The 12641-nt window shown below is 44.8% G+C and overlaps 1 protein-coding gene across 2 annotated transcripts in view; it reads right to left on the bottom strand.

Moving 5' to 3' along the window:
• Positions 1 to 12641, bottom strand: part of LOC114067172 (neuronal acetylcholine receptor subunit alpha-7-like) — a 58103-nt gene that overhangs the window by 25206 nt on the left and 20256 nt on the right. For both annotated transcript variants that reach the window (XM_027902560.1, XM_027902484.1), the window contains exons 3-4: positions 3396 to 3440; positions 1638 to 1747 (exon numbers count right to left, since the gene is read on the bottom strand). In XM_027902560.1, the coding sequence (XP_027758361.1) occupies positions 1638 to 1747; positions 3396 to 3440 (155 nt within the window). The remainder of the gene's footprint in view (positions 1 to 1637; positions 1748 to 3395; positions 3441 to 12641) is intronic.

The raw sequence follows: 12641 nt of genomic DNA on the forward strand, positions 1-12641 counted from the left end.
ACAGGCCTGTCAGCCTGACCTCGGTGCCTGGCAGAGTTATGGAGCAGATCATCCTGTGTGCAATCACACAGCAGCTACAGGATGGACAAGGGATCAGACCCAGCCAACATGGGTTTAGGAGGGGCAGATCCTGTTTGACCAACCTGATTTCCTTTTATGATCAGGTGACCCACCTGGTGGATGAGGGAAAGGCTGTGGATGTGTCTATCTGGACTTCAGCAAAGCTGGAAAAGCTGGCAGCCCACGGCTTGGACAGGGGCACTCTGTGCTGGGTCAGGAACTGGCTGGAGGGCCCAGAGACTGCTGGTGAACGGGGCTGCATCCAGCTGGCAGCCAGTCACCAGTGGTGTTCCCCAGGGATCAGTGCTGGGCCCAGTCCTGTTTAACATCTTTATCGATAATTTAGATGAGGGGATTGAGTCCATCATCAGCAAATTTGCAGATGACACCAAGTGGGGAGGGAGTGTCGACCTGCCGGAAGGCAGGAGGGCTCTGCAGAGGGATCTGGATAGGCTGGAGAGTTGGGCTGATTCCAACAGGATGAAGTTCAACAAGACCAAGTGCCGGGTCCTGCACTTTGGCCACAACAACCCCCTGCAGCGCTACAGGCTGGGCACAGAGTGGCTGGAGAGCAGCCAGGCAGAAAGGGACCTGGGGGTGCTGATTGACAGGAGGCTGAACATGAGCCAGAGTGTGCCCAGGTGGCCAAGAAGGCCAATGGCATCCTGGCCTGCATCAAGAACAGTGTGGCAGCAGGAGTAGGGAGTAGATCCTTCCCCTGTACTCTGCATTGGTGAGGCCACACCTTGAGTATTGTGTTCAGCTCTGGGCCCCTCAGTTCAGGAAGGACACTGAGGTGCTGGAGCAGGTCCAGAGAAGAGCAATGAGGCTGGTGAAGGGACTTGAGCACAAGTCCTATGAGGAGAGGCTGAGGGAGCTGGGGTTGTTTAGTCTGGAGAAGAGAAGGCTTAGAGGCGACCTTGTCACTCTCTTCAACTACCTGAAGGGAGGTTATAGCCAGGTGGGGGTTGGTCTCTTCTCCCAGGCAACCAACAATAGGACAAGGGGACATGGGCTCAAACTCTGCCAGGGGAGGTTTAGGTTAGATGTTAGGAAGAAATTCTTTACAGAGATGGTAATCAGGCATTGGAACAGACTACCCAGAGAGGTGGTGGATTCACCATCCCTGGAGGTTTTTAAGCAGAGATTGGATGTGGCCCTTAGTGCCATGATATAGTAATTGGAGTTGGATGAGGGATGGGACTTGATGATCTTGGAGGTCCTTTTCAACCCAATCTATTCTATGATTCCATGATTCTATGATTCTATGATGAGTAAAGTGAGAAAAAATCTATTTGGTTACTTCGATCAGGAATACTATTACAGATACATGATAATAATTTTTCCAGGAGAGACATGGTAATTATGAAGGGAAAATGGATAGTTTCCTCTCTGAATTCACTGAGAAAAAGTTAAAGAAGACATCTGAAAAACCACAGCAAGGAAGACTTAGATATTAGAAAAATCGACTAGCTGCTGCTTGCTTGATTTTGTTATTCTCTCAAGCGTAAGAACCAAATCCATATATTGCAGAATACAGTTCTAGTCTCCCACCAGCCACTGCACATCTTGCTTACCTGTTATACAGCAGAATGTCTGGTACCCAAATCTGGTCGGCGGGAAATCGCAAGTTCTGCACCCCTGGGTACTCATATTGATCCCAAGACAGGTAAACATCAACCCAGGACTGTTGGCAAACACATAAATCAGATTACATGAGCTTGTAAAACTCTGCTAAGTTGCCTGGAATATTATGGTAACAGAATGCCAGTAGCAATAGCAGTGGTATGATAATATTTTAATGTTCGGCTTTAATTATTAAGAAAGGTCGGCGTATACACCGAGGAAATAACAGTGTGACTAGTAAAGCTGTGAGCTAAACATTGGTGTCTAGGTCTCCAATCTGTGGCCTGAAGCCAGGCATCCCAAACCTTTCCTGGTGGGCTGGCAGGCACACTGGTTTTCTGAGGTGAGGTGGTTTAAATTACTGTCACTGGTAACTGGACCATGGTTGGGTGATTCTTTTAATAATCAACTGGCTATGAGAGATAGGCAAGTGAACTTCATATGCCAAGGGGTTGTTTCTGACTTCCACCTCAACACAAACAGTTAATTTGAGAAAGGAAGAACTTTTGGGCTGAACTTTGTGACTTACGGCAAAGCTCAGTGGTGGGGCTGCAAGGGAAACCCTTATCGGTGCTGATGTCTTTGTACCTACATATCCACAAATCTATATAGATATAGATATAGATATACTGTTGCAGGGACAGGACACCCAGGGGTCTGTCCTAGTAATCCTGTAGTGGTATAGACTTGTCTGAGTCAGTTTTTGCAGTAGAAAACTACTCATTCCTGCTGCAAATCCCAGCAGGTAGCTGAGGAAGAAACAGCCTGTTCTGCTGAACACATTAATATGAGATAGCGTTTGGCTGTAAAAATAAAAACTGAATTAGTTCAATCATTCAAGTCTCCCACTGCTTTTTTCCTCAAGAACTGCGACTTTATTGAGCACAAGCTGCTAAGGAGATCTGTTTACGCACCATTAGAAAACACTGTATCCCTCACCATAGGCAGCCGTGGGCAGCCCAGATGGGAAACTCCCTTCCCCAAAGCCCTTAGTGAAGATCAGTTTTGCTTATCCTGCATGACCTGTGCAGGTCAATCCTCAGCTAGAGGAGGTTGCAGAAGGGGGAGAAGGAATGTTTATGGATGAGGTCTGTAAAGCACGAGGGAAAGAACCGTGCCCAGTGATGTGCCAGGCACTGCCAGTAGTGCAGCAGGGAGCTCTCTGTGGTCCCTGGCCACCCCACTACCCAGTCTGAGCATTCTCCACCTGGTCCAGCGTGGCTGGGTCACTTCTCTGTTCAGGCGAAAGTGCTGGGAATTTTGTGACTTGGTTCCCTGTTTCAGACAGAGGTGGGGATTTTCCCAGGAGCAGCAAGGACAGGGAGCCTGGGTCATACTGGGTGTCTGGATCCTTCCCAAGTCCCCATCACTGGCTATGGAGAGGGCCTTCAGCCCCTTGAATGATCTCTTCTTAGCCATGATGGGACCCTAACTCTGGGTTCTTTATATCCCTACACCTACTGGTCTAACAATGCACTTGGTTTCATCCTCCAAAGGTCAAGAGGTTTCCCCAAAGGATTAGTGGTCTCCAGAATTTAATTTTCAATGCTAAAAGGGGCCCTAGGAAAATTTTAAAGGACTTAAAATGCCTGCTTGTGTCACATTAGAGAAAAGTTAAAAGATAGCAATCTTGCTTTTTAACTAAGACATCTCATTCAGTAGTTTCAATTAGACACGGTTTCTTTTCTTTATTGACAGAGGCTACTCACCATCTGCAGCCAAGCATTTGTGATCAACACCTGATTCTTCTCATCCTTTGAACAAAAGGGGGAAGGAAAGAGAAGAGAAAAAAGGATGATACTCAAAGTACAGTTTAATTACAGGTGGAAGAGTTTCTGTTTCTTTTAGAAACCCTAGACTCTTGGGGTATATAAACCAAACTTCATGGAATAGATTGTGAGCTCAGTTCAAAACCATTGAACTGCATTATTTGATCCAGACAATAGTGACTCTTTGCTATCCTTTAAACCCACAGACCTCCTGCGTTTATCAGAACTAATCAACAACAGAAAATAATAGATCATTTTCCTTATTTTGCTGGGGACAAGCAAACTCCTTACCAAAAGCATCAGTTTTACCTTTTAGCTACTTGGTCAAAACAAGATGATTTCCAGTACCACAAAGCATGAAAGAAAGTAGTGTAAGAGTTTTTGTACTGTATTTGCTGCAAAACAATGGTGAAATAGTGCTGGAAGTGCTGTCCTTTTGGAGTGTCAGCACTGTGTAGCTTAGTTCAGGCTGAAAGGAAAGGAAGGGCTGGCCTTGGGAGGAAGCTAGCACATGGCGAAAAGGACACAAGTGCTGCCTGAGAGGGAGCTCTCATGGCACCTGCTCAGAGCAGGAGTCTGTAAATTTGGAGACCTCTGTGCAGAGGCCATGGGGAAGCATCTGTGACCCACGACAGAAACAAAGGTGCGCTCACCACCAAACTGGTGCTCAAATGCTTTGAGACTCTCAAGGTGGTCAGCTTGCTGCAGTTAGCCTGAAGATGCAGGACTCTGCACTGCTGCTGCCACAGTGTCCCATGCAGGAATTGCAGACTCCCAAGCTAATATATGGAGGAAAACCGTCCAGAGAGGCCTCCTTGTTATTGATTCCCCAGCACACAGGACACTGGAGCCCCGATACTGCTGAATTCCTTAGCATGAACCCTGTCTGTGTCATGATCTGCTCTCTTCACTCATTTGGGTTGCTGAAGCTATGGAAACACCACAGCCTAGAAAGGGAGACATCACTGATCTGGAGGATTCCTGGTTGTTTTGGCCACAGTTTGTGGCCACAGTTATGTGCTGCAGTCAGGTTGCTGTCCCCATAGAAAGTAAATTTCAGGCATGAAACAGGTCTTTGCCATAGTGATCCACACAAAACCGTCTATCACACTACCTCCTCTTGAGTCCCCTTGTGACCTGCCTAAACTGCTTCTGCTGCTGTGAGATGGCACTCAAAAATCAGAAGTGATTTTATATCATTATACCGTTCATGTATTTCCCTTTCTCCTCTCCTCTGCTCCCAAAATTGTGACAGCAAATGTGTGCCTCTCTCTGTGCAAACCACAACCTGCCTCCAGAGGCCCTGTCCATCTGCTGCTCCTTTTGTTCCCTTGTTTGCTGTGGCTGTAGCAATTGTAAGTCAGCCCACAGAAAGGTAAGAAAAGCAAAATCACACACAGGACTGAGCTTGTTGAGACACATCTTTCAGATGCTGAAGCATTCAAATGAATAAACAGAGGAATAACTTGGAAAAATATAAAATCCTAAAGTGAAAAAAAACCCAACCAGAGTTGGTAATTGACAGGGTTATCAGAGCTGTGTCCTCTCGTGTGGGAAGCGAAGGTGACAAAGAGGCTGTGTGTCCCAGGGATCCTCAGAGGCCAGCCAGCAGCCCATCTGACTGATGCATTCCTAGCCACCAGTGACTCCTAAGGTCTCTTCTAGGGATGGCAAACATGATGCTTGTCTGAATGGCACATCAGATCCTAGCAATATTTTGTGTTGCTATCCAATCCAAAAATGCTTTATACTTATAAGCTGCACATGTTCTTCTTGCAAAGACTTTTTGTGTGCTGTTAAAGAAGCCTGAACACCATGAGTAAAATGATGGTCAGTCAAGAATCAGCCAGTGCCTTTCCTGTGCAAAATTAAGGGTTGCCCCCATCTAAATTGCACCCTATAGGGAAGGGGAGGGGAGGGAATCTTCTTTATTTTGCTATCTGAGTAAGCCATAGGGAGATGCATTGAAGTCCAGTGTACGTCTGTGAGGCTATGTGTTTCCAACACGTGAAGCTGCCTGCCACCAGGAGCCTTTCATATGTGGCTCTGGATTTACAAGGAAATCCATTTTGCCTGGCATACTAAGTTTATACTTTTTCATTTAGCATTAAATTTATTGTCTTGGGCATGATTTGCCTTCTTTTCACAGGGCCAATGTGCTCACCATGTTTGTCCTCCTCCTTAGGTTTGCCTTTCAGTCAAAGAAAAACTTTTCTTTTAGAGTTCTCACAGCTTTACCTACGGAGTAACCATGGTCTTCCTTGTCTTGTGTTTTGGTAGCACCAGTCTGCAAAAGCACGAAGTCTAGCCAGAGCTTTGGGCCGCTTATGTCTCCCTCAGCTTGAGTAAAAGAAAAAAAGTAATTTCAGGATGTTTTCATGGTCATTTAGAGTTTGCTCTTGTCCTTGCCTTCAAGCTGCTGAGTTTTCAAATGTTGTTTGGCTTTATGAACAGCAAAAGACAGAAAACGTTGTTTCAACATTCAGCCCTTATCAACAGATGCAGTTCGATGGGTCCTTCTCCTTGCAGGGCAGAAGAGAACATTTTCAAAAAAAGGATGAGAGTTTGCCAAAAGTGCCTCATTTGCAGAAGCAGCAAAGCTTATTTTACACTGGGCAGGCTTTTATCCATGCTAAGCTCCTTCTAGAGAAGGACCCTGAGAAACCTGACCGAGGAAAAATGTCTGCTGGGGCTACCCAGGAGAAAAGGATGGTGGGAATCTGGAGTCTGAATCCATCCCCTGCTAGAGCAAGAGGCATTTAAGAGCTAAGGTGTTTATGGAACTTTCCATCTTTGCAGATGTGGTGGTTTACTGAGCCATGTAGCTTTGCATCCTCTAAAGAAATCACGTGGCCTTTAGAGTGGGCTTGTTGCCTTGCCTTTCTAGAGCTGCAGAAGAATTACAGCTCCTGCTGTCTTCATCATGACCTGTTTACTGTATGTATCTCTAAGATGCATTGACACAAGAGGGACTGTATTTTTCTGTTACAAAGATTCTCACAACCAACCACGAGAGTGTGTGTACTTTACTCTGTCTCAAGAGATCACTGGTCACCTAGATTTGCATAAGTAAAAGGTAATTATTGAGCCTGGGGAGTCCTGGAGGCACTTGCTTCACTGTGTGTCATTAGTTTGTGTAGAGGGGTTGAAGATTAGTTGAGAGGACGCCTTCCCTCCCAGGGAAAAACTTGCATAATCCATCATACTGCTTTTCCTGTGCAAGATTTCTGTCTCACTTGGTACTGGCAGCCCTGGGGATGACTTTCCCTCGGCATTGGGCAAGCTCTCAGCTCCCATCTCTCCCTGCAGCAAAGCATCCAAAGCAGCCCTGCAAAGATCCCAGATGAGGCTGGAGATGACTAGACCCCAGAGGTGCTTCTCCATCATTCTCCTGGCAGTTCTCCTGGTTTGTAAATATTCAGCTCAGACAAATCACTTTGCTTCTGGTATTCAGAAATGCTGGAAAAGCTGAGGTCTCTAGCTAGTGCAACAGTTGTTCTATAAATCCTTCCTGTCCTTATCTGGGTCACTTTCTCCCCTTTATATCTCCAGCCGGACTCCAGTTAATCCTCTGCCCTGGATATCTGCTTATTCCTACAGCCACCTTTGACCCACAGAGAGTGACAGAATTAGTTTTGTTTGTTCTGATGCACATGCTGAAGCATGTGAATGTTTTAGTCTGGTTTTCTTCTCCCTGCTCTCAATCTGAAGCTTATAACGTATGTACATCTGCCTGAGTTGTGCACCACTGCCTGTCAGCAGGTTCTCCCTTGTCAGGTCAACGTCTAAATGAAATGTAGCTGCCCTCAGAGATGTAATTACCTGAATCATATCACATGGACAGAAAAAGGCAAAGCCTTTCAGTAATCACATCATATGGTAACATGTTATCTCTGTAGCAAGGCATTTGTTACCAGGTGACTGGTAGGAGCCATTAATCCTTGCCCTCTCACAGAGACACAGAAGTGGGAGTTGAATCAGCCATTGATTTATTGCAGGACAGTGATCAGAAAAATCCCAAACTGAACAGGTGACTCTCAGAGGTCATGTGTGACTACTTTGGTTATTTTTTAAAGGTTTGTTTGTTTGTTTGTTTGTTTGTTCTTTTCCCCACTGTTTTTGTGCCTGAAGACCTGAAGACAAAGAGGCAAACGGTCAAGTGACATGGAGACACTGACAGTGACACCTGGAAAATTCAGTTAGCACAGGCATTGGTCTTTGCGTGGTTTTTATTAAAAATATCCAAAGGAATTAATTAAGCTTTCAAGGGCTTGTATGCTCACTCTACAACTGCAACAGGCACTCCTTTCCATTCAAGAACCACCACAATCTTCAGCTGATTAACTAAAACTCAGCTTAGATGCACTGAGTGGTTGAAGGCCCACAAACCCAGTCATTTTGAGGAAAGCCAGGGTTGCCTTGGCAACACTCCAGTAAATATCCGCTAGACAGCCCTTATATTTCAGTGGTCTCATTAAAAAGCTGGAATAAATGTTGCCATGGTAACATTAACTTTGTAGGGATAGCTGAAGTTTGAGTATTTCATCTCAATCCCTTTAAGAGAATACCCTCAGGAGGAAGATGGGAATCAGAGGGGAGGGCCCAGAGTTCAGGGGAAAGGCTGGGGAGAGACGCAGAAATACAAAGGAATAACAAAAGTTGAACAAACACCCACAAACGCCTCCTGAGTATTTTGTTGCCCATCAGGATGAAGATGTGTCTAGGCAAGTGCTGTCAAGCCAAAGAGGATACAGCTAAGAACTCATAGCTGAACACCTTTGTTGCATGGGCTTCTTCTCCTATGAATAGTTTGGGGTGTTTTTTGTCTGAGGCAGAACCACATTTTCATCTGATGCCACTGGCTCCTTCTTGAGGTTATGCCTTTCTTGATCCCCTGCCTGTCTTGGAGTGGTGTGTTTTTTCACTGTGGGTAAGCACTACAACCTGCTTTTGGTCTTTCCACTGTGTAGCAGCTACTACACAGGCAGTGCAGTAGCCTGTGCAGTCTGCGTGGTCACACTGCCTTTAACCACCGGCACTTCTCTCCCTCTGAAATGGCAGTCTGGGGGGAATACCACTGCATCTGTATCTGCTGCTTAAGAGAATCTTATTGTGGGAGGAGCACAGCGTTCGAAGAGGGACTGGGCCACAACAGCGCGCGAGTGCAGGGATGCCAACTGTATTTCTCACACTACATAATGCATGGCCAAAAGGTATTCCTTGTGAAAACCTCGTCTCCCATATGTCAGAGACCAAAGAGTTGCTTTGATATGGATGTTAAGTGCTAAGACCAGGATGCAAGAGCTGCTGCAGCAGGTACTGAACCCCATGATTTCCTCAAAGGTGAGAGTCAGAGGAAGGCACAAGGGAAAAAAGGCAAGTTTCTGCTGTCAGTCAGGGCATCAGAGTAGGCAGCCCTCCCACTCACTCACACAGCTGGTGACTGACAGTCTCCCAAGCCTACATGATTTGTGCCTTACTTGCCTTTTCCCCTCACACTTTCCAATTTACACTGCCATTGTGGTGGACAAGGCAGACTTGTTCTTGCCCTGCATATGTGACACGACTTTTAACTATTGCCAGGGGCTCTAGGTGCTTGCCTTGGGAAACTAATTTTGGTTTTCTAAGTTGTAGCTTTTGCAGTAGTGCCTGAAGATCAGGACTCTAGTGCAGTGTGACACAAGGTAGACTCCAGCAGTGGTCTTGAGACTGTTTGCACAAATACCTGCAAATTGCAGGGCCTCCGTGTCCCCACCCTTATGTGGGATCCTGGGGAGACTGAAGCCACCAATTTTGTCCCACTGTTTTAAAGCTTCTTCTCATGGAAACCCCAGAATCTGGGTCAGGCTTTCCAGCCTTCTCACATGGCTTTCCAGCACAGTGCTGCTTTCTGACTGCTTGGATAAACTGACATACATGCTGAGTTCCTGGGGGAAAGGATGTTATGTCACCACCCAAAAGCAGTTCAGTTCTCCATTAAAATCCTTAATCATCCACACATAACATGTAGGTGGTTTTTATATTCTCCAGGGTAGATACCTTATCCTGAAATAGCTCTCCATGTGTTTGATGCACAGTTGGCAGGTGTTTCAATAAACAGGACTAGACACAAATCATCATTCCAAGCTATTAATTATTCATTGTCTTTTTCAGCATTTGAGATCACAAGGAAAACAGTGGGAGGATGGCTGAGAAAGGTCTCAAACAGGCCAACCCTGAGTGCTTATCAGACACTTATTCTCAGGCAATCTGCAAGAATGCCTTTGCTTTTTCTTCCTATATTTGCATGCTGCTGTCACAGTACAGCAAGAAACAAGGGGATGTAGGAGCATTCCAAAACTCAAATGAGCTCTTAAAGCTTGTGATCAGGGATAGAAAAGGGGAGAAAGGTTTTTACTGAGGAGCTGAAGCCATGGTCTCTTAGGTCTTACTGTCAGAATACAGAGAAATTAAGAAATACAGGTTCAAGGCCACTTCAACAGCTTTGGCCAAACTGCTTTATTGCAAGGCCTTGATGCATCAAATTCATCACTCAGGATTAAGGAATACACACAGGCTCAGGATCTCTATTCCCACATCTACAAAGTGCAGCCTTTTCACCAGGCAGACAGAAAATTGTTTAATTATTGAGAAATGCCAAGGCAGGATGAGCACCACAGGAAACCTCAGAAGGAAATCACCCATTCTTTTGTTGGAGCTGCTGCCACTAGACACGGCTTAGGGAACCACGCTGAAAGAAAACAAACTTTGGAATTGCTGCTCAGAAGGTGATCTGCCTCCACTCTTTGTGCCAAGGTGGGCAGAAGCCAAATTAAAAATAGCTACCCATAAAATTCAGGTAATTAAGTCTCCGTCATAAGGTTTCATGCAAGGATGTGTGAGGAGTATGAGACATAATACCCATGGTGCTTTACTTCATCATGCTAGCAAATTCGCATCTTGCTTGTTTAACTGGTTTACTGAGACTGACATTTTGATAACGCCTGGCACAAAGAAGACAGCCAAAAGAATAATGCATGGCTCAACTAGCCCTGAATTTCCCACTTTTCAAGATTTTTTTATCTAATGGAGAATTTTAATTCTAATTTTTCTTCTCAGTGTTGAAAACTGGTCACGCTGCTCTGGTGTCACTGAATTGGCCCTTGCAGGATGAGAATGGAAAAAAACTTCCCAGAAAGATAACGTGGTTTGGTAGAGCAGGTCTTTTAAGGAGAAACAGAGTAAACACATCTCACAAAGGCTGTGCAGGAGGCTCCCAAATAAATGCAAGGGCATTATTAAGAGAGAGAGAAAAAAGATACTTTAATCTAGAGTGGCTGAAAGAGTCAGTTGAGCGGTCAAGCTTACATTGCTAAAGTTATCTATCCGTAAAAGATTTGTAGGGGATGTACTATAAGGCTTATGGTTTAATCTACTGAATTCTGATACTATATTGGGAATAACATATGAACAGGTGCTTATGTGCACTGCATATTTTTATTTGTTTCCTCAAATCACTTGTCTGTTGATCTGGGTTTGCTGCGTAACACTCAGCATAGATTTTTGTACGTTTTATGCTGGGATGAAAGGTGGTAGGGGATGACCTAGCTGCTGTAAGGTCAGTTTAAAAGGAAGAGGGGAATTAGAGGCAGAGAATAAACCCTTGAACTTTTTGGCCTTTCAATTCACCTGCAGAACTAGCCTGGGAAGCTTATGAAGCAAAATCATTTAAGAGTAAGGAAATCAACTGTTGAAGTCTTTCAGATCTGATGGAGATTTTGTGAAAAAGCCAACAGTACAAGGGCTGTGTCAGACAGGAGGTACACAGGGCCAGGCACTGCCTTGCTTCTGCCTTCTCACCTTTACTTTATGGCACTACTGACAGGTAGCCTCTAGCTTTAGCAACTCTCACTCAAATAAAGAATTCTCCAGCAAGGAGGTCATTGCACAACAACCCCTGTGGACTGAATTCCACCATCCTTCATTTGAGGAGCAGATCACCTGGGAACTGAGCAGGCTGGTGAGGGCATCTCCAATGACAAGAGTGGCTTATACTTAAAAGTTGTTCTCTTACCAAACATTTCCTGAAAAAAAAAAATCGCAAAAAGAAAACAACCCAAAATAACAAAACCCCCCAACTCCTTCAGGGTCTGAAGTCTCTGATTTAAGGGAAACCAAATGCAAGGTGAAGTTCGAATCCAACATTTTGATAAGTTCCTGGTGGAGAAGACAAAAACAGGTATGCTGCTAAGCTAGTATGCTGCTTAAAGTTGTAGTAAATGCATCTGAGAGCTCAGGAAAAGTGTGTGAGGATCTTTTCTCTTGCGTTCCCTGCACAACAGGGCACAGGCACAGTTTTCAGGGAAAACAACCCCAAATTGTATATTTGTTCTTTGTTATCCTGCTAAACTCTTCTGTTGACTTGCCTTCCAGCTTTCCAAACATGTCAGGGGCTTTGACACACCACAGCAACAAAATCTGAAGTTTAAAAGTGAGATTGTTTGTAAGCACGTGATCAGGTTTGGGATGAACCTGCAGTCCCCAGGGTGTACAATCTTTTTACACACTATTCCATTAAATCAGAACAGTCCATAATAAATTAAAAAATTTTGGCTTTTCAGCCCAAAATACAGTAAAACAATGGTTTCTTTTTTTTCTTCTGAAAATGCAAAATGACTCATAGATGGCTGGGGATTTTTTCAGTATTTTTGTGGCTTCCCACTGGTCACTCACAGTCTCTTTTTCTGGTCATTATGGCCCCTGAAACAGGAGGAAATTTCCAGAAAAGCACCTGAACAATCATTTGGCGTTTTGTACTTGGGCAACCCTTAATCCGCTGAGGTGATTTACTGGGTCAGTGGCAGCTGGAAGGGTGATCATGGAGCAGAAAAGTACTACAGGACTTCACCATATGCAGGGAGCTGAAAAGCAGCTTTTTGTTTGGTTGGGTTTTTTTTAAGTAACTCAACAGTGCCTCAACACGTACACACCCCTCCAGATAAGATCTCCTGCAAATGCCAACAGGAGCATTGAAAACCATTATTCATGGTGACAAATGGTTTCTACTTAGCAGGTTCCTTTCACATGGTTCCATAGGAAAATGCTTGCATTTCCTCTGCTGTGGAAAATGTCATGCCTCATTTCTTAATTGCTCTAGCCTGACCAACTGGTTGGGCTCTTAGACAAAATAAGAAGAGAATTCTTCTT

This window comes from Empidonax traillii, unplaced genomic scaffold (genome assembly GCF_003031625.1).
Source record: "Empidonax traillii isolate 1590-97213 ecotype Southwest subspecies unplaced genomic scaffold, ASM303162v1 scaffold2:size4533513, whole genome shotgun sequence".
Lineage (NCBI taxonomy): Eukaryota > Metazoa > Chordata > Aves > Passeriformes > Tyrannidae > Empidonax > Empidonax traillii.